Below are 21,903 nucleotides of genomic sequence, written 5' to 3'. Positions count from 1 at the left end.
AGTGATAAAATTGAGATTAATGTCCATTGCATTAAATAGCAAAATATTGAGAAATGGCAAATTATATAAAATATCTATAGTTTATTTTTTTTTAAGATTTTATTTATTTGTCAGAGAGAGAAAGAGAGAGAGAGCACAAGCGGGGGGGGGGGGCGGTCAGTAGGCAGAGGGAGGAGCAGGCTCCCTGCTGAGCAAGGAGCCTGATGCGGAACTCGATCCCAGGATCCTGGGATCATGACTTAAGCTGAAGGCAGATGCTTAATCGACTGAGTCACCCAGGCGTCCCAAAATATCTATAGTTTAGTAAGAGAATATTTCCGTGCTTATTTAGTCCTCCTTCGAAATAAAAAATGATTTTAAGCTTACAGACATCTATACAATATAAATAATACAATAAGGGTGATAATGAGGATGATAAGGATGAAGATATAAATTTGATTGAGCTCTATGTACCATGTATGCTTCTAGGGACTTTACAGGTGATTATAATAGGTAGTTGAGTATTGTATACTTAGATGGGGGAGTCATTGTTTATCAGAACATATTTTGGCACAATCTTTTTGTATAATTTAGCAATATGTGTCAGAATGTTTAATGGTCTTACCCTTGGATTCAGCAAACATCCAAGATATTTTCCCACAGAAATACTAACATATGTGCACAAAGACATATGAGCAAGGATTTAATCTCAGCATTTTTATAATGGCTAAAAAATGGAAACAATGTAAATGTCTAACAGTGGAGGATTAGTCTAATTATGTACATACTGTGGATTAAAATAAAAGATATAGATAAATCAATATTAATTGATATAGAAAGTCTCCATTATGTAGTTCAAGGGGAGAAAAGGCAAGCTAAAAAATAATATGTATAGTAAAATTTATTTTCCTAAAATATCTTTTACATATATATGTATAGATCAAAGTTAGGAAGGTTTTCCTCCAAAATGTTTACCTCTGCATGGCAGACTTATTGATGTTTTTTTTACTTTATTTATTTCTTTAAACATTAAAAATATTTCTCTACAATAATCATATAATACAAGTAAAACAAACAAAAAAACTGTATTTACTTGGGACAAATATGGTTAGGAAAATCAGAATAGAGAAAAAAATGAGGGTAGGAAAAAAGTGAAGACAAAGTGAGGTCAATTTTAGAAAAAGCATCCACTAGAGTCCCTTTACACTAATTTATCAAGTTCCTCCATTCACTCATCCATTCATGGTTGATTAAGCGTGTACTGATTTCCAGGCATAATATAGTTGGACATACAAAGTACAGACATTCATTCATTCAAACTGTATTATGTCAACAACTATTTATGATACATCCACAGATATGTCAGGGTTTGTCCTAGGTACCGAAATAATATTTACCCTATTGCAATTCACAGTGAGGAGGGCTTGAAAAAGGTGTATCTATGGAACCGTGGAACCACACAGCAGGGCAGCCAGCTAATCTAGAGTGCAGAGTTCAGGGAAGCCTTGTAGGAGATGCTGCCTAGGCTGAACTACAAAAGAGAGTAAGAGTCAACTGGGCAAAGAAAGGGAGAAAGAACCTCTAGTTTTAGATGATAGATAGATGATAGATAGATGACAGATTTATATACATGGATTATAGTTTTACATATATATATATATAAACATGTTCATTTTTGAATACATAAAGTTAGGGGTGTAAAATGTCCTGATATGGGTCAAGAAAGGCTAATTCTTTACTGTGTTGCATGCATTTAACCCATTAAATCTTATATTTGAGTAATGGTCCAGGAAATGCTGAGAATAAAAAATTTTTTTTTAAAGATTTTATTTATTAGAGAGAGAGCACAAGCAGGGAGAGTGGCAGGCAGAGGGGGAAACAGGATCCCTGATGAGCAGGGAGCCCGATGCGGGACTTGATCCCAGGCCCCTGGGATCATGACCTGAGCCGAAGGCAGACCCTTAACCATCTAAGCCACCCAGGCGCTCCGAGAATAAATTATTTTTTAACTACTGCTAGTTTTATTACAATGTGTTCATTCAATATGTTAGGAAATACAGTAAGCTTAAATTAGAAAAATGATATATATTTAGGTCAAATTCTGAATAAACAGCTAACTGCATGAGCTGACTTTCAGAGCTCATAACATTAAAAAAGTACTCTAGGAGTATAAGCACCATAAATTCAGGTCCCGCCAAAAGAAAAGAGGATGTGAAGGGGCGCCTGGGTGGCTCAGTCGTTAAGCGTCTGCCTTCCGCTCAGGTCATGATCCCAGGGTCCTGGGATCAAGCCCCACATCGGGCTCCCTGCTCCGTGGGAAGCCTACTTCTCCCTCTCCCATTCCCCCTGCTTGTGTTCTCTCTCTCGCTGTCTCTCTCTCTGTCAAATAAATAAATAAAATCTTGAAAATAAAAAAAGAAACTATAAAAGAGGATGTGATAAGAACACCAAAATCATACACATTTGTAAAAAAAAAAAACAACAGTATGATGCAAGCTTCAATATAGCAAGACAACATGATTGTTAATTATTTATAAATACAGCTAAAGGTTTATATGATTCACAACCAGATATGTGCACTACAAATTTTACAGTGAAACCTGAAGATCCAACTCCCAGATTAGCTCTGACTGAGGGGAAGTTAAAGAGGAAATATGTTCATTTGGATAAGATTTATGAGATAAATGAATTTAAAAAATCAGTAGTATGACACATAATTGAGACCTTCAGGTATCCATTCATTTGATCAACATATATTTGTTATATAACTACAATGTTAGTTTCCTTAATCCCCTCTTATCCTACCACAATGTTGATGACACACGAAAGAAAGGAAAAATGGAGACAGGACTTATATACTTATGATATCAACAGAAGGTGACTACTGAAGTTACTGACACATGATTTTGTATTTATTTGTATGGGAAGTCTGTCTCTCTCATTATGCTGAAAGCTTTAGGACAGATCTTTATACTTAACCTTTGTTTCCCAGGGATTAAAGACCGTGCCTGGTACATAGCAAGCATTCAAAAAATACCGAAATGGGGGCGCCTGGGTGGCTCAGATGGTTGAGCGTCTGCCTTCGGCTCAGGTCATGATCCCAGGGTCCTGGATCGAGTCCCGCATGGGGCTCCCTGCTGGGTGGGGAGCCTGCTTCTCCCTCTGCCTCTGCCTCTCTCTCTCTCTCTGACTCTCATGAATAAATAAATAAAACATTAAAAAAAAAATACCGAAATGAAGTACTGTAATTTACATTAGCCCAATCCATTCCTTAAGAAATAGAACCTAAATTATCACCACTCCTAACTAATAGCCAAATGACGTCCTGATTACTTGTATATTTACGGGATAATTTCAGGGTCTTTCATAGACATATGGATTCTGCAAAAAGGAAGCCAAGTTAATAGTTGACAGTTGATTTATCCATCCACTGAGATTCTGAGTGGGTTTTCTTCTCCCTTTCTTTTACTTACCTTTATTTTTTGTAGGATTTTTTCCCCTAACCCTCCTCAAGTAAAAATTAATTATTCACCCTGGTCACTGTATACAAAGTACAGTCCTGATACAAAGTACAAACATTGGATCCCGCTACAAGCGCCCTGCAGCCATCCTCAAAAATTCTGGCTTCAGTCACAAAACTTGCTATCCTTGGGCACCTGGGTGGCTCAGTCGTTAAGCGACTGCCTTCAGCTCAGGTCATGATCCCAGGGTCCTGGGATCGAGCCCCGCATCGGGCTCCCTGCTCCGCGGGAAGCCTGCTTCTCCCTCTCCCACTCCCCCTGCTTGTGTTCCCTCTCTCACTGTGTCTCTCTGTCAAATAAATAAATAAAATCTTAAAAAAAAAAAAAAAAAAAAACTTGCTATCCTTTTTGTAGCGTTCCTCGGTAGAGGCCGTTTTCTCAAATTTTCAAATGCCTTCTGGAGTCCACCTAAAACCTCTGTACCCATTTTCAAAGACTTCTCTAGGGCGCGCTTCCTAGGTAAATAAACTTTAGTTCTAGGACTCTATCGTATTTCACATCCACGCATGCATGGATTTATTCTTTCAAAAAACTATTTTATACAGAATATAAATTCAAACTCCTAATGATTTATTCATTCACTCTTTGGAAACAAATCTTCCCCCATTAACCTGGCAGCTCCAGTACTGCAGGTAGTATGTCTTAAAACATCTCTCTTATTGAAAATGTTGATTGAATAAATCCAAAGTCAATTAATAATGCTGTACCTAGGAAAATGGAAGGCACTCCACGAACGAGAGGGCAAAGCCCCGAGCGCCGTAATCCTTTCTATTCTCACTCACTCTCCTAGGGTCCCGGCGGGATCCGGAGCAGCGTGGCGGCGCAGTGGGCGGTCCCCGCAAGCCTCTGTGGGCGTGGCCCCGCCGCCTCGCCCCGCCCCTGGCGCGCGCGCTCCCGTCGCCGCCGGCCCCGTTCCCCTAGTCCAAGCGGCGCGGAAAAGAGACGAGAGGGGGCGGGGCTTGGGGACCTCCTACATCCTCGGGCCGAGACCGGAGGGATGTTCCCTGCTCAGGAGGAGGCCGACAGAACGGTGTTTGTGGGGAATTTAGAGGCCCGAGTACGGGAGGAGATTCTTTACGAGCTGTTCCTTCAGGTATCGTCGGCGGGGGGCGGCGGACGGGCGGGGAGCGTCGAGCCGGAAGCGCAGCCCGAGGAGCGGGCGCACCTGGGCCACCCGGAGCCCGGCCCCCTTCCCGCCGCGTCTTGTACCTAGGTTTATAATTTAGTTCCGTTTTGGCATACCTGCCTCTAGGTGAGCAGCTGGTAGTGAAGTGATGTAATATGCGCCCCATCCCCATCCCCACTATAGAGCCCTAGGGGTGGGAGTGACTTGGCTCCCCCCAGCCCCCGGCCCTGAGTAGGGGCTTCGCGGAGACGGCCTGGGCCTTGGGTGTCTAGGGCAAAACAGAAAGCCCTGTCACTACCTTCTTGAGGTAGTAAGCGCCCTCACGCCTTACATCCAGCATTGGTATAGATTTTAAAATGTTACCGTATACATTACTTACTCCTCCAAACCCTTTGATACGGAGGGTGTTTTTACTCCAGTATGGTAAGATTTAGTGATTCGTACAGTCAAATCATGACTATGACCAGTTGATTCCCTGGGCAGTTCCCTGTATTTCATACCAGGAGGACCTTTTGGAAACTTTTCGAGGTTTAGGGCCTCCATGAGTAAGTCTTCTGTCCCCTGTAAACACTCACCTATTGTATACATGTAGATGTCACTTCTAAAGAGATCTGCTCTTCCAGCCATTCATCTAGCCATTACACGACAAATACGAAGTAAGATGCTGAACATACAAATTTAAGAGATAACCCTTGGTCTTTTTTTTTTTTTTTTAAGATTTTATTTATTTATTTGACAGAGACACAGCGAGAGAGGGAACACAAGCGGGGGAGTGGGAGAGGGAGAAGCAGGCTTCCCGCAGAGCAGGGAACCCGATGTGGGGCTCGATCCCGCGACCCTGGGATCAGGACCTGAGCGAAGGCAGATGCTTAACGACTGAGCCACTCGGGAGCCCCGCCCTTGGTCTTTTTAAAAGGGGAAATTTAAAATTAATTACCATGATTTAGGATAATCTAAAAAGAGAAGGATACGCAATATAGTGAAGTTGTTTGGAATATGAACTCTAATGTCATAACGTCTAATGTCGATGTGACTTTGGGCAAGTAAATGAGTATCTCAGTACTGCAGTTTCTTTAAATGTTAAATGGTAGTAATAGCATCTACAATGTGATGTGGTGGGAAGATCAAATAAATTAAAGCAGGTAAAACAGAACTGAGCTTGGCATTTCTAAGTGTTTGCTGCTGCTACTGCTACCACTAATAGTGGTACAATTACTAATACTACTAATACTAATGAGAAATCAAGAAAGGAAGACTTCCCCCTATCAGAATAAGGGCACGTTCCAAGGCAGGCAATAGCAAAGCTAAATTTCTAGGACTAGGTAAGTACTACTAGCAGTGAAAAGGGTTCTCTACATGGTTTTTGAAAGGCCCTAACTTTGTTTCTGTCTTCTGTTAATTTCAGATACACACAATTTGATCAAGAGAATTCCCCCCAAGGAACACAGTTTCCTTTCCTGGACATAAAACTTTATTATTTGAAAAATACATTTAAGGCTTTTATGCTTACTTTTCTAAGTTGCCATCTTTTAAAATTTGCCCTTTTTAATCTGCTCTGATACTTGTCTTTTCCTATAGTTATTTCCCCCAATATCATTTGAAACTTTCCACTCTAACAACAAAAAAAAATTTTAAAGAAAACAGAAAGAAAGAAAAAACCTTCTGGTTCTTTTTTCCTGAAGCTTTCTCTCATGTTGAGCCTCCAAAAAGGAGGAGGGGAGTTGGTGAAGGGGTTGGGGATAAGCATAAAGGCCCCCAGCACGCACTTATATTATTTCTAGTCAGTAGGAACTGGATCGATACGAGCTGTATGGATCTACAAGATAGATAGATAGATAGATAGATAGATAGATAGATAGATAGATAGATAGATAGATATTATAGATATAAAATCTTCTCATTTTTTAAATAATTTCTACCTAAACAAAATGTTCATCTCTTTTAACAGATCAGGCAACCAAGTATATGTGTTTATTTTTGCCTAGGTCCTTCTGTATTCTGTAAGAATTTGCTAAAATGGGGTGTCTTTTAAAAAGGCTTTTTAAAACACATGAACTTAGTCTTTAAAAAGACTAAAAGTTGATGGGATTGTTACTACAAGCAAGTTTTGTTGAAATTTATCTTTGGAAATGTTTTGGTATACCTTCGAATTTGTAAAATTCAAAGCATTTAAGCATACTCTTTTCATTTGTGATTTCATATATTTAATATCTGTAGTAGAACAGTACTGATTAAAATTGGTTTTTTTATTACTGTATATCCTTTTACTAGTTTCTTTCAAATTTCTGATTATCTTTTGAAGTGAAAAAATCAGGTTTAAAGTTTTTGTACTTTTGACTAAGAAATACTGAAGTAGAGATTTGGAGGAGAAAGATAATGAATTCAGTTTCAAATATGTTGAAGAACAGTCACACAGAGGTCTCTAGGAGGCATGAGTGTAAAAAATAGATTTGTTGACAAAGTGGTCCTTGAATCCAGAAGGGAGGATGAACTAGTCCCTGAGAAAGCAGAAAATGAATTAAAAAAAAAAAAAAAAAAAGACGGAATCTTAAAATGTAGTATCATTTTAAAGATGATAGTTAACATTTTTCTTTAGAATAAAAGCGATTTCTTTATCCAACTCGACAGAGAAAAGTAATCAATCATTAAAGTAAAATTAAAAAGTATGAGCCAGGGCCTGGGTGGCTCAGTCAGTTAAGCATCTGCCTTCAGCTCAGGTCATGAACCCGGAGTCCCAGGATCGAATCCCACACATCGGGCTCCCTGCTCAGCAGGGAGTCTGCTTCTCCCTCTGCCCCTCACCCTGCTCATGCTCTCTCTCTGTCTCTCAAAAATAAATAAATAAAATCTAAAAAAATAAATAAAAATAAGAAGTATGAGCCATTGACCATTAAATCTTAGTTGTTTATAAGTCTGTGGGTGCCTCCTATAATCATTATCATGGGGGACATGTAATTTTTTTAGTTGTAATTAATACCTTTTTATAATATTTCACTCTGCTTTTTTACTGTCTTGCTAATTATAGGTTTTACTACCAATACAGTCTGAATATTTTCAATTTACTTTGTTTTATTCCATTTTTTTAATGCATGATGGAATAATATTCTCCCATTGTGGGAATTAGAACCTTTCTAATTTTTCACTCATATAAACAACGTACCTACTTTAAAGTCGTAAACATACTAAAACATTTTTTCCTTTGGGAGTATTTACCAAATGGGATTATTAGATCAAAACACATGATAAATTAGTTTCTCTTGTCAAAATGTTTAACTCTGACAAAAAAAATTAGGCTGTGCTACAATACAACGGTTTTTTAGGCTCACTCAAACCAACATTAGGTTTGTCATTTCAATTTGTTTTTGAGTTATACACAGTTAATACATATGGAGATAAAATAGTATTTTACTCTTAGATTTAAGTGCTCTCCAAACTGTTTTGTTAAACCTAACAGAGGGTAACATATCTTTTCTTTTAAGATTTGGAACTATTACCTAAAATTTTCTGTTCTTAACACCATGAATGTTTTCTTGATGAGCCAAAAAATACTAGAAAGTGTGATGAAATATGATATTTACTGTTAGGAAAATGCATCATTCGCAGAGCTACATAAAGCAATTATTGCTAACAGATTTATTTTGAAGTCTGAAGTTGAATATACTTGATTTATCTGAGTGTAAAAAAAAATCTTTAGATTTATGAGAAAATAATTTTTAAGTTTTTTATAGGCTGGGCCATTAACCAAAGTGACTATATGCAAAGACAGAGAAGGAAAGCCGAAGACTTTTGGATTTGTCTGCTTTAAACACCCTGAATCGGTGTCTTATGCCATAGCTTTGCTGAATGGAATACGTTTATATGGAAGACCAATTAATGTACAGTATCGATTTGGTAGGTCTTGCCACTGAAGAATCTTCCAAGTGTGTTTTGTTGATGGTGTTGTTCTCAGAGGTGTGAACATTGTGTTTTCTATATAATGTAAGACCAAAAAAGTGTTCCTTTTGTCTCTGTTAAATTTTCTCAGAATACATGTAGACATTCATAGTGTTATATGATTAATTAGTATTGCCAATCCTATAGCATCTTTTCTATATTAAAGTTTAAAATGTTCTATCTTAGTACCAGCCAGCAAGTAGCTATGATAGTTGCTATTGGCTGTTTTAAATTAAGCGAATCTAAATAAATTGGGGACACATAGCTCTAGCCTTTAATACATCAAGGCCATTTGCCACTCTTGTCAATGCTAGTGTGTGGTATCAAATACCTACTGTTTGGAAGGTAGAGTGGGTGCCTTAGTCGTTCTCTTGTGAACACCATACTCTACATTATTGCCCTGGATCTAAGCCCCTGCAAAAGTAGCTGGCCAAAAGCGGCTGCAGAGTGACCCTCAGTCACTGTGGAGGAGAGCTTCCGGACACCAGTGACCTCAAATGTCTTCTCCTACATACCTGTCAAAAACTGATTAGATACCGGAGAACACTGTACGCTACCTCTTTCATGGTTTGAGGGACTGATAGAGGCGATGCTTATGGTGCGGTGCTTGCGATGCTTATGTTGCCTCCCTCCCCTAAGTGATGCGAGCCTATTGACGTATCCCTTGCTTGTTTTTTTTTTCCTCTTATTATACTAAAAACAGATAGTAAGAAAACAGTACCTCATTGCAAAGGAAAAAGGTTTCTCCTTGTGTTTCTTTCTTTTATTTATATTTTTAATGATTTTGCAAAGGTAATTGGCTGTATCATTGCTTTCAAGTACTGTTTGGTTAATTCACACAGACTGGTAAAGTGGGCCGGGATGCACTATGTTCTGACACGTCCCAGCCAGCTGCTTAGCATCCTCTGTAACGTTGCATCCACTTTTGCCAATGCAGTTTAGAGAACTTCTGCATTCTCCACAGGAGGCAGATAACACTAATTTTTGCCATTATTAGTCTACAGGCATGTGGAATAATACAACATCATCTAGCTTATGTCCCCATGTCAATATCATTCTTCTGTACAGCCATGGCTTTGGACAAAGCTTGGTTATAATTCAGTCATTTGTCGTAATGTAAACAATCTGTAACTATCACTTGGGAGATCAAAGATATACTCATGTACCTTATATGATTAAGGAATTTTGACCAATGCTACATCCTTTTAGGTTTGGAGTTTCTCTATGGTTTAACAATAGAACTCCAAAAAATTGTACCATTAAGTAATCTATTAATTCTTTTTCTTCTATAGGGAGCTCTCGCTCTTCTGAACCAGCTAACCAAAGTTTTGAGAGCTGTGTTAAGATAAATTCACACAGCTACAGGTAATTAAAAATATTTTTTCAAAAAACAAATATGTCCTTGTACAAGAAATAGTTTTTATATATTCTGAACTATTGTAAAACCTTATTATTTAGACATGGGATAAAATTTAAGCAATTCACTTTTTTCTGAAACGATGAACAGTGGCAAAATATTTTGATTTAAAGTTCAGTTTTAATATTTTCAGTAGCAGGTAAGAAAGATTCATATTTCTAGTGTTCTTTATAGTTTACCTTGTGGGCTTTTCATAGATGTTAAATCACTTAAGCTTCCAAGGTGTCATTGTGATGGATCATAGAGATGCTATTATCCATATCTTATACTTGAATAAACAGAGATGCAAAAGGTAACTAATTTTCAGGGTCATAAAGATGAAAAAGTGATAGTTGCAAGGCTTGAAATTAAGCCTTCTGACATTAAGCCATTCTGTTATTTATTGTACTACTTTTTAGAACTTCTTTATGATAATTTTCCAAATATTCTAAAATTTTGTATTGGCTGATTTCTTGATGCAATGGTAGCCTCTAAGGACACTGTCAGGCAAGCTATCCTAGAGGTCATGGAACAGAAAGGCCCTGAAACTGAATTAAGATGTTCAAATTACACCATTTATTAAACCAATTTAGAAGACACAGTGAAAAGCAACAGGAAAGATCCTGGATAGTTTGGCACACGTATCATCGGGTACCAGTGACACTCTTACTTATTCCACATATTATCGATTGAATCTATCTGTAGCATGTCTGACAGGATACTAACTTATTTACTATCTGTACTGAACATATATTATAACTTCTGCCTGTATCTCCCAAGTGATTTGCTTATTCTGTCCCTAACACGGTTTCCTCACTGTCCTATAAACTACTAGCTTACTTAGAGTCTGTTACAAGCATTTCATCCATCTTGTTTGTTTTTGTCTTCTGCAGCAGAACTGAATATTCTCATGTAAACTAACAGTAACTGAAACTCCTCTGAGGCATAAGCGAATGCCTCTGAGGACTGGCAATCACACAGGCTTATCTATAGGAGAAGTACTGCCTCCCAAATAAAACACAGTGTGTTCCACATCTTCATTCTTCCCAGTATTTCTGTATCAGGGAAATCAGGAGAAGTGAAAAAGTAGGTGTTGAGGGGCACCTGGGGGGCTCAGTCAGTTAAGATCTGCCTTCAGCTCAGGTCATGATCCCAGGGTCCTGAGATCGAGTCCCGCATCGGGCTCCCTGCTCCACAGGGAGTCTGCCTCTGCCTCTCCCCTGCTGGTGCTCTCTCTCGCTCTTTCTCAAATAAAAGAAAAAGAAAGAAAATCGTAAAAAAAAACAAAGTAGGTGCTGACATCAAATTACGTGAACTTAAATCTTGCTTCGGCCACTTTATTAATGGTATGACCTTGGACAGGTTATTTCACCACACTCTAACCTGTTCTAAAACAAGGATCATACCTCGAAGATTGTTGTGAGAATCAAATATTGTAATACATTCAATGCATTTAATATACTGGACACATAGCTGGTATTCAGTAAATACTTTCAGCCAATGTTACCAGAAAGGGGGGAGTGATTTACTATGTTGGTAGGGGACGTACTATAGACTCATGAATTGAGCCATTTATATGAGAGCTTCCTCTCTTCTACTAGTGGGAAAACATACCTCATATTTCTCAGGAATTAGGAAGAAACAAGCTGTTGCTATTTGGGCAGAGGTAGAAAGACAAGCACTATGAGATATCAGAACTCTTGTATTCTATGTTTATGTTTGACAAACTAAATCATCACAAATTCTAGAGTAGAAAATCAGAATTATATGTATATTCCATAACAGTACACTTCATTGGTAGTCCCTTATTTTCTAGTATTTGTTACATTATAAAGGAAGAATGAGAATAGGATATAGTGTCCTAGAAGTAATACTTGTGCAGAGAAAAATGGTGTGCATGTTGTATCCTTAGTCTTTCATGGGTCTTTCTTTGAAAAGGATTTTTTATGCTTCTGTTGCCTCTTATGCCTTCTGTTTTTAATAAACAGTTCCCGTATTAGTTTGCTGGGGCTGCCATAACAAATAACCACAAAGAGGTGCTTAAACAACAGAAATGTGTTGTCTCATAGTTCTGGAGGCTAGAAGTCCAAGATCAAAGTGTCCACAGAATTAGTTCCTTCTGAGGGCTCTGAGAAAGAATGTTCTGTGTCTATCCCATAGTGTCTTCTGGTTATTTGGCAGTCCTTGATATTCCTTGGCTTGTAGATACATCACCCAGATCTTCATATGATGTTCTCCTGTGTATGCCTGTCTTTAAATTTCCCCTTATAAAGAAAACAGTCCTATTGGATTAGTGGCTCATCCTACTCCAGTATGACCTCGTCTTAACCAATTACATCTGCAACAACCCTGGTTCCAAATAGGGTCACATTCTGAGGTATTGGGGGTTAGGACTTCAACATAGAAATTTTGGAGTGATACAGTTAGCTCCTAACTTTCCCCAATTTACATGTGATTCATCTCTGTAGACAACGATGCATGCCCTGAGATTCACCTAGGAAAGACAGTGGTTTTAGAGAATCTGCATCTGTTTTCATAATGGTGCTAGTCTCGGCACTTCTGCTACTGAGGTTGTATCTTCCCCACTCTGTTCCCCAGTCTAATTTCATTGCACTTTTTGTTTGTTTCTTTACTATCACTTACTCTATACACACGTTCTGGTCTCCTCCAACCTTGTCCCCAAATGAGGCTGTTATATTTTACCCCTTCTTCTCACTGAAAAATCTTTTATCTTTCACATCCTTACTTCCTACATGCTTCTTAAGCCCATTGTTATATGGAAGGTGCTCATTCAGGGGTTATCAAGAACCTTCTGAACAATAGCTTCAATGCTAATTCAGTTTATTCTTTCATAACAACTGACACCTAATTCCTTCCTTAGTGAAATTTACTCCTCCACTGGTTTTTGCGATACCAGTCTCACCACTTATCAATGGGATGTCCGCGTATCCGACTCTTCCTGTCGTTCCCCTGCCCTCATCTTTGCCTCCGCCTTTCCCACAGCACACCTCCTTTCCTAAGGATTAGTAGTATTAGCATTAAAATTGTGGAATGCTGTGGAGCAAGTAGACAAGTGAGGGCTAGCTAGATAATCTAACTAGTAATTATAACTGGAATTTATTAAGTATCTTCATAGAAGCAAATATTACAACACTTATAAATGAAACTTTAGCTCACCACAGTTTTTAAATGAGGAATTTTTATTATCTTAATTCATGGGTGAAAGAAATCCACAAACGTGGATAAACATTAGCAGTCCATTTAGGAAAGAGCATAATTTTTATAGTTAAACAGTAAAGATATCTTCAACAATAAACTGAGGAAAATTTCTATATTTCTTTCACTTTTTATATCTGTAGAAGATTGAATGTACCCTTGGTGATTACCAACGACTTGCTTTGCTCTCTTCATACTTAAGTATCTAGTTCTTTATACACATACAACACTGTTTAACATTTTCCTGTCAGAAGGCCAGATGTGACTCTAAATATTGAGATTTCGCTATGTAGCAATTAGTAAGACTTAAGGTACTACTATGTCACTATATTATCAGTATAATATCTGATTACTTGTGTGTATATGTTTAAAGTTAATCTTAACTGAGCTGTCTTAGAGAAGCTTTGTTTTTTAATAACAAAGAGCCTTTTTCTTCTTTTTTTAAGAAAAAAGGACATTTGTGTGTAGGGATTTTAACTTTTTATTAATTTTTCTTTTACCTCCCCAAAGAAATGAAGAAGTTGTGGCCAGATCTTCCTTTCCCATGCAGTTCTTTCCAATTAACAGTGCAGCTTTACCTCAAGAATATTTTTTCTTTCAGAAGATGGTAAGTTTGATATGCCTTTGGTTCAATATGTAATATAATACAGACTGTGATGGAACTTATGTTTCTCAAATCTAAACCTGGGGTGAAGGCAGAAGCTGCCCTGAGCACTGTCTCCGCAATGGCAGTCTGCTGCAACAACCAAGTCATCTTCAACCTCACACCTAGAACTTTAGCGAGTGTGTCAACACAAGATGGGTAGATAGTAGTGATGCTGCATTGTGGTCCTAGTACAATTTGAGCAGAGAGTTCTCATTTAAACTTTAATTTAAATTAGATTCTCAGTGTTAAACTACATTATTTCTAGAGACTCTCAATAATATGGTTCTGGCCTAGAAATCATAATTATGGTCACAATAAGTTAAAGGGGCACTTAGGAAATTTTTTTCTTCCAACTCCTCATTTTATACATAATGAAATTGAGGTCCAGGGGTATTAACCAATAGGCCCAAGACAGTACAGCTTGTTAGTGACAGACGTGGAACATTGTTGTGAACATCCAACATATATGTGAGCTTCAGATTTTTCAAATAGCCATTTTCATTTTGTTAACATAAAGAAAATGGAGAATTTAACTTTTGGAAAAAAATTTTTCTTAGTTACAGTGAGATATTAAGAAACAACCAGTTCTCATCCAAAACTGTCAATATCCTTCTTCCCAGCATTTTTATCCTTGGTAGAGATGAGAAACACACAGACACACACAGGTTTGTGTTTTCTCTATTAATCTTTAATCTACTTTGAATAGTTGGAAATTTGAGTTAAAAACAAGAAAGGGTCTCTCTATCTTAATAGTTGACAAACATGCTGTCCCATACTGTGGCAATTAGCCACATGTGAGACCAAGGAGCAGAGTTTTTAGTTTTATTTAATTTTAAATTTTATTAAAATTTAAAAGCAGATACTTGGTTCAGTTGTTAGAATATTTTTAAGAATATTTGCAGGAGGGGCACCTGGGTGGCTCAGTCGTTAAGCGTCTGCCTTCGGCTCAGGTCATGATCCCAGGGTCCTGGGATCGAGTCCCACATTGGGCTCCCTGCCCAGTGGGGAGCCTGCTTCTCCCTCTCCCACTCCCCCTGCTTGTGTTCTCTCTCTTGCTGTGTCTCTCTCTGTCAAATAAATAAAATCTTTAAAAAAAAAAAAGAATATTTGCAGGAACTTGGGTATGTGAATCTACTTTTTCAAATGTAAATTTTAGGTAATCTAAATTCAGATCAAGTATTTTCAGGGAAAATGTTGCATCCACATTGAGATGTGCTGCAAGTATAAAATGCACACCAGATTTCAAAGACTTAGTATGGAAAAAGGAAAGTAAAATAACTCATTAATAATTTTTATGTTGTTTACATGTTGAAATGACAATATTTGGGATTTGGGGGGATAAATAAAACACATCATTAGTGGCACCTGTTTTTTCTATATTGCGGCTACTAGAAGATGTAAAACTGGCTTGTATTCTATTTCTGTAAGGCAGAATCTGTATTGTAGGAAGCTGTACACTACCTTGAATCTTTCCATTAACAATTTAAAGGAACTACCACATTCTTGTTTTGGAAAGTTACTGTCCTAACTCGTGGTTGAGTTTGCCCGTGGTTAGCTGTATAATGCATGTAGACTGTTAACTTTTTCTTGTAACGTTTCAGGCTTGTTTTGCTAGATGATTGTCTTTTTTCCCCAGCAGTGGCATGCCTATAATCCAGCCCTGCAGCTGCCGTATTATGAGATGGCAGCACCGCTTCCTAATAGCACGTCTGCGACGTCGTCACTAAATTGTGCCCCAGATCTGGAGGCTGGACCCAGCTCTTACGAATGGACTCACCAACAGCCCAGTGACCCTGACCTTTATCAGACGAATAAACGAAAGAGGCAAAAACAAACCAGTGACAGCGATAGTAGCACAGAAAACAAGAGAGGAAATGAATATAGCCAAAAATTCCGAAAGTGTAAGAAAAAGAAAAGATACTAGCATTATGTTCACATGAAATTTGCCTACCCTGGTCATCATTTTCTTAAAAGAAAAAAAAACAAACACCTGTATTCTTCTAAATGACCAATCTCGTGGCTTTCTTGTGTTTTTCGAAATATATAATATGACATCTGATTTGCTATTTCATTTTTGTCTTGAATGACAAAAACATAAATAATATAATGTAGTACTTTTTGTAATGGTATTTTTGACGCATTGTCAACAAGAAATATACTTTGAGTTGTTATATTTTAGTACTGATGATGAAATTGCATGAAATTATCAGTCAGAAGTCACTCACTGAGCCCTCGTGGATAAGGCACCCTTGCTCTCCTAGTCTGTTGCCTGTATGGAGTGGGGAATCTTCTGAATGAAACTAGTGCAACTATTTAGGGGTTTCATGTTGTTCCTAACAAAGACGGAAAAGCAGGCTTTAGTTTCCTTTGTGAATAACATTTTATTTTTTATGTCTAAATATATTCATTCTGAGCCTTACTTTCCTACAGGTTTATATCATAAAATGAGGATATCTGACCGTGATACCAAAGGAAAGATGATTATCATGGGACTAGTTTTTAGATCCTTCCTTTTTTATACGAGTGTATATAAATAGGAATACCTGCCTCTTTACTTCTCACTTAATTGTATTTCATGGAAATTAGTTGGCTAGATCAGTATTTATTATCCACCTCTTTTGCCAACTGGGTTTGAGATAGTATATTTGACATACTTAAATCTTGATAATGAACAATAAATAGAGTGATATTTCATTAATATATGATATTTAATATTTATTATCAAATCAGGTTTCCTGTTTCTGGTACATTTATTTTTAGAAGACAAATAGAATACATGTAAAATTAATGGTTTATTTGGACACTTTGTTAACTTTGTAGCTCATCATAAGCTACATATGATGCTGCATATGAACTACAAGTACATAATGATGAAAGTATTTATTTACTAAAGCTAATTAAAAGAATCTTGCAAGAGCCTTGCTTAGATACTTCTTTTGCAGGTTGCATAGCACTTTATAGATCTTTATTTAAAATAACAAAGATGTTTTTAGCAAAATGAGTAACTGAATTTAACTTTTGATTATAAATATACAATGCAGTAGAGTTTTAAATATAAATACTAAACCATTTCCATCTGAGGAACATGAAAAATTAAATACTGCTTGATATAGCTTGATCTATATATACTGTATGTACCTGAATAATCAGACTAAAAGAGATGATCTTTTTTTTTCTTTTTACCTTCACATTTTTGCAGTTTAAAAACATTAACTTCACCTCAGCCTTTTTTTCAACTCTTATACTTATAGTTCACCTTAGCCCTACATTATTTCATAGTGATTGGCATTATCAAAAATATGTACATAAGAAATGTCTCTTAGCAAGTAAGAGTGCATATTTGTAACAGAATTACCTTGAAATAACTGCTACATGAACTGAAATCTTAGAACTGCGAGGAATTCTTGCAACTTCTTCCATCACAGGCAGGAATTACCCCGATACCAACTTTAGACCCCGCTACCAACTTTAGACAGTCAGCCAATTTGAGCCAACCAGAAAGTAAATACACCTATTTGCCCTTGCTGTCTTTCATTGTTAAAATAAATAGGAAACTTTCCTTAAAATGTTACTATAATCTACAATTCTATATAATTTTAAATTACCGGTTTTCCCAGTGCTGTGTCTTTGAGTTAAAAATTATATAAATTATTTGCCTTAGAGGGTTTTATTTTTTTTAATTTTAATTCTCCATTCTCAAAATCTATTTTATGTATGTGCACATTCTGTTGTAAATGCTAGGAGAAGCCTGGACTTTGAGAACCAAATAAGTTATCTTTTTATTCTCATATTCACTAATTTTTTAATGAATTTTTATAATGCATCAGGCAGTGGCAAAACCATTGAGAAAAATTACTTAGAATTAAAGTTGGTCAGAAAGGTCAACATACACCCTTGAAATTTTTACTGAAATTATGCATCCTGAGCTATGGTTTCAAATAGCTATGTGTAGCTCTTAAGACGGTTGTCACCTTTGAATTCCTAGCATTAAATGCAATTATTATAAGATTAGCAACAAATTTGTTGACAAAGTTCTGTTGTAATAATGTTATCTGTTTAGAGTGTAATGAAAGAAAAAGTTAAGAATTATTATACTTTCTTTAGTACTGTCCAGGTGCAGGAACATTGTACACTGAGTAGTCAGCCTCTTCCTTTGTGTGGCTAAATACTAATAAATTGTTGGGCAATTAGAAAGTGAAATTTTCATCTCTTGCCAATACAGTACTTCTGAAACCATATTCCCAGACCGTTTCCTCCAGTGCCTACTGAACATTCCCTCCTGGATGTCTCATTAGCAATACAAGCTCAACACTTTCAATATTACCCCAATTTTTTCCTCCCCCAATATTTTCTTCTGTGATCAGTGGGGGCCAATATTTCACTATGGACTGGGTGCTGGAGTGTTGGAACAATTGTTGACCTCACTTCAGTTTCAGTCTCTCTTAGCCCATGCGCCTACTTCAAGATCATGAAGCACTCTTGATGTTAGGCACTTAAGGAAATGAAAATAAGCCCATTTATTGGGACTGAGCAGAATGCAAAGATAAAGGGGATACCAGTTATTCAGCCCCATCTCCATTTAAATATGCTTAAGGACTGGGCATATTCTCCTCAGGGCGGATGTGCCTCATGACACATGCGGCTTACATAGCTGCCCCTGGGTGATGGTGTGGCTGTTTGGTTCCCCCATCTTCCTTGTCCCTAGGAAGAAAGGCTGGAGGAGCAGGGTTGGCTTTTAGAATACCATCCCAAAGAACTGATGGAACATCAGCTGAACTACTCAGGTCTGTAGTCAAAGCTCAGTTAAGTGTCCATATTCTACCTCTATTTTCTATTTCTATACATCCTAGTAAAGCTAGTTACATCAGAATTAAGAGCCTCTCATTAATTTATTTCCCATTAAGAAATGTGAATTAATAGCCTGGGTTTGATTTTGGGTAAAATGAGGACTAATACATAAATCTCTACAGAAACTATATTTTAATGCAGAAAATTCAAAGGACACCTTTTTAACAAAGGATGATGTCTGCTTCTATGCCTCAAGCCTGAGGAAGTTCAGTGAGCACAACTCCAGTTTGCATTAGTGATGATGTTATTTGATCAGAATGGGTCCTACGGGGTCACATGATACCGCAACTGTGGACTAAGTCTATTACCAGTCATGCCCAACCTGCAAAAATTACTTCAGGTGCCTGCAGAAACTGCCTTAGCAGGTGAAATCAAGTAGTCTGTTATCTGGTTCCCTGTAAAATTTCCTTTCCAGCTTCTAATACCATCTTGTTATAATATTAACAGGTTTTATAAGGATTAAGAAACACATGTGCTATTTGCATTGTAATTAGAAAACCTAAACAGTATGTAAGGATAGACAGTCATATATTTCCTGTGTTATAAACTCTGGGAATAGTTGGCACCCAACAAGCTTACATAATATCTGCTGCAAGGAACCTGGATCTAACAACCCCTGTTTCAACCACTTGACCCATTGTTTGGGGAGCTTTGTGAATGAAAACATGCTTTAAATGAATACTGTTGGTCATTCCAACACACTATTTGAAACCTGATAATTATTGTTTTGCTTCTATTTCTATATGAGACAATTAGTAATAACCTGGATAGGAAAATAACTCTCGCCCCAGCTGTTGCCCCAGGCTGATAACAAATCTTCATCGATTTTATCCCACCTCCAGGTTAATCACAAGGGAAACATTGCAGACTCTCCTGCATGCCAATCAAAACCCTGGGAGTTACTCTAGACAGTGCCTTTCACTCCATTTCTAAGTGGTCATTAACTCCTCATTGTGACCTTGTTCAGGTTCTTTTCATTTCCTACTTGGAGTATTCATTAAAGCAAATCAATCAACAAGGAATGATTATCATTCCAAACACAGATTTTGGTGCTGAGGCGACAGCGTCACTGGAAAAGTTTGATCCCAACATTCAAGAGTTTATGATTTTCCAGCATAAATGGACAGTTAGGAAGGTGATTTCAGGATAATGCTACAACAATAGAGGTAAACACAGAATGCAATAATGGGAGGGCATGAGAGTCTCCATTCCTCAAGAAAATTAATCCTGGGAGGAAGAAAGGAAAAGAAAACCTGAATACACACACACAAAAAAAAGGATATCTAGGAGTCCAACAATTTTCTATCCTGACTCTCAACTGTCCTCACATATTTAGCCCTGCTTTTCACCTGTCCTTGGAAGAGTGTCTCCAAGTATTAAATCTGTACAAGTAAAACGGCTTGCCTCTTGTCAGTATCACCCCAACCTCTTAAGGATACAGGAACTTGAGTTATGATAATTTTTTTTTAAAAAATCATGTTCTTATGGAACAGTCTAGTGGAAAGAGAATAAGATAAATAACATATAAAGTTAGATGTTAACTGATAACTGCTGAGGAAAACGATTTTTTTTTTACAGGAAATGTTTAGGGATTAAAAACTCAAAGCAGGAGGGAAAGTAAGCCATGTGCATATCTGAGGGAAGAACACCAGGCAGAGGAAACAGCAGATGTAAAGGCCCCATGGAGGAAGCATTCCAGGGAAGAAAGGGAAGGAAGCTCTAATATGGTGGAGGAGGTTGATCACAGGTGAGATGTGAGCAGAAGATAATGGGAACTCATAGGCCATTGTAACAACTTGGACTTTTAATGGGGATGTCTTGTGGATGGGGTGTGGGGACAAGTTCTGACATACCAAGACTATTGAAGTTACCCAGTCAAGAGAAGATGGTTGTTTAGCCTAAAACAGTAGCAATAGAAGTGGTCAGATTCTAGATGTATTTTAAAGGTAAAGCTGACAATTCACTAAGCATTCTAATCCTGGGAAAGAAGGGTCAACAATGACTCCAAGTTATCATTTATTGATACGGGCAAAACTATGGAGAAGCAAGTTTTAGAGCAGGATCTGGAGCAGAATTTTGGACATGTTAATTATGATTTGCATATCAAAAATCTAATAGGAGATACCAAGAAATTTGTATATATAAGTCTGGAGTCCAGGGGAAAGGTCAAGGTTGAAGACTTAAACATTAGCATTATTGGCATATCAATGGTATTTCAAGTCTCAAGACTGGATGAGATCATCTAAGAAGTGTGTGTAGATAGGAGGTGAGCCCCAAGGTCTGTGCCCTGAGTATTGCCAGTATTTTGTACCTTAGGGAGATGAGGAAGAACCTCCCGTAGAATGACAAGCAGAATATGGTGTCTGGGAATCCAAGGGAACAAAGTGTTTCCAGAAGGAAGAAATAATTAGTTGTGTCAAATGTTACTGATAGGTCATGTAAGATAGGGACTCAGAATTGGTCACTGGATTTAGCAATGATGCTTCATAAAGACATTTTGGGTGAATGATTCTGGCAAGAGCATGATCAGAGCCGTTTCAAGTGAGGATAGAGGAAATAACTGATGGACTGCAAGAAGAGATAACTTATGCAAGTTTCTTGCTGTGAAAGGGAGGAGAGAAATAGGACCATAACTCAAGGAAGATAACATGATTAAGAGAGATTTTTGTGGGTTGCTTAGTTTTCTTAAAGATCTGGAGAATGCCTAAAATTTTGTTATTGTCCCTTTTCCCAATCTCTGCTGCTAAAATACTTTTTTTTTTTTCAATATGTCAGTATGTCAGGTTTAAAAAAAAGTTTTTACTGATTTTTAAATCCTCTTTTACCTTAAGAAAATTTGCTCTTTGTTATATATATGTAAATAATTTTCCAGTTTATTTTTTCTGTTTTCTTGCCAGAGCAGGAGGTTTTAATTGTCATATAGTTAATATATTGTCATACATATTAGTCTTTCTTATAGTTTGGGTGTTTTTTTTTTTTTCCCCCAGAGAGCCTTTCACAGTCAAAGATTAAGAGAAAATCTATTGTGTTTTCTTTTAGAATTTTGCCAAATTCAATTTTATATATAAATCTTGGATCATGGAGTGCTTTATGAGGATATGAAGATTAAATGTTTAGATTTTTGTACAACATAAGCAGTTTTGAGTTTCTTTCTGAATGCTTGCCTGAAGGTTTTTTTATATTAAAATAGCAATGGTGTTCCTATGTTAGGTAATCCTGTAGAGGATACAGTCCTGAG

The 21,903-nt window shown here is 37.2% G+C and overlaps 2 protein-coding genes across 4 annotated transcripts in view; one reads left to right on the top strand and one right to left on the bottom strand.

The window, feature by feature from the left end:
* LIPI (lipase I) overlaps nucleotides 1-4,256 on the bottom strand; it is a 69,562-nt gene extending 65,306 nt beyond the window's left edge. Inside the window, exon 1 of the mRNA XM_035015310.1 lies at nucleotides 4,208-4,256. The gene's annotated coding sequence lies outside the window, so the exon portion shown is untranslated. The remainder of the gene's footprint in view (nucleotides 1-4,207) is intronic.
* A 178-nt stretch (nucleotides 4,257-4,434) lies between these two features.
* Nucleotides 4,435-21,799, top strand: RBM11 (RNA binding motif protein 11). 3 transcript variants are annotated; one of them, XM_035015141.1, is made up of 6 exons: nucleotides 4,435-4,593; nucleotides 8,355-8,517; nucleotides 9,852-9,924; nucleotides 13,682-13,778; nucleotides 15,457-15,718; nucleotides 17,243-21,799. In XM_035015141.1, the coding sequence occupies exons 1-6, from the start codon at nucleotides 4,498-4,500 to the stop codon at nucleotides 17,287-17,289; spliced, it is 738 nt and encodes a 245-aa protein (XP_034871032.1). In that variant the 5' UTR covers nucleotides 4,435-4,497; the 3' UTR covers nucleotides 17,290-21,799. The 3 variants fall into 3 exon arrangements, with proteins under 3 accessions (XP_034871032.1, XP_034871031.1, XP_034871034.1); XM_035015140.1 differs by having other exon boundaries at nucleotides 15,454-15,718; XM_035015143.1 differs by having other exon boundaries at nucleotides 4,436-4,593; nucleotides 15,454-18,007.
* The last annotated feature ends 104 nt before the right edge of the window (nucleotides 21,800-21,903 follow it).

The sequence above is a fragment of the Mirounga leonina genome, unplaced genomic scaffold, assembly GCF_011800145.1.
Source record: "Mirounga leonina isolate KUSES-001 unplaced genomic scaffold, KU_Mleo_1.0 Mir_169, whole genome shotgun sequence".
NCBI lineage: Eukaryota > Metazoa > Chordata > Mammalia > Carnivora > Phocidae > Mirounga > Mirounga leonina.
Note: the sequence above shows the minus strand (reverse complement) of the source record. Positions and strands in the feature narration are given on the sequence as shown.

Bases quoted from the DNA above. Each gene is read 5' to 3' on its own strand.
- RBM11 (XM_035015140.1), top strand. From the start codon at position 4,498: ATGTTCCCTGCTCAGGAGGAGGCCGACAGAACGGTGTTTGTGGGGAAT. The intron at 4,594-8,354 runs GTATCGTCGGCG...AGTTTTTTATAG, and splicing joins TTTACGAGCTGTTCCTTCAG to GCTGGGCCATTAACCAAAGT. The intron at 15,719-17,242 runs GTAAGAAAAAGA...CTTCCATCACAG, and splicing joins TAGCCAAAAATTCCGAAAGT to GCAGGAATTACCCCGATACC.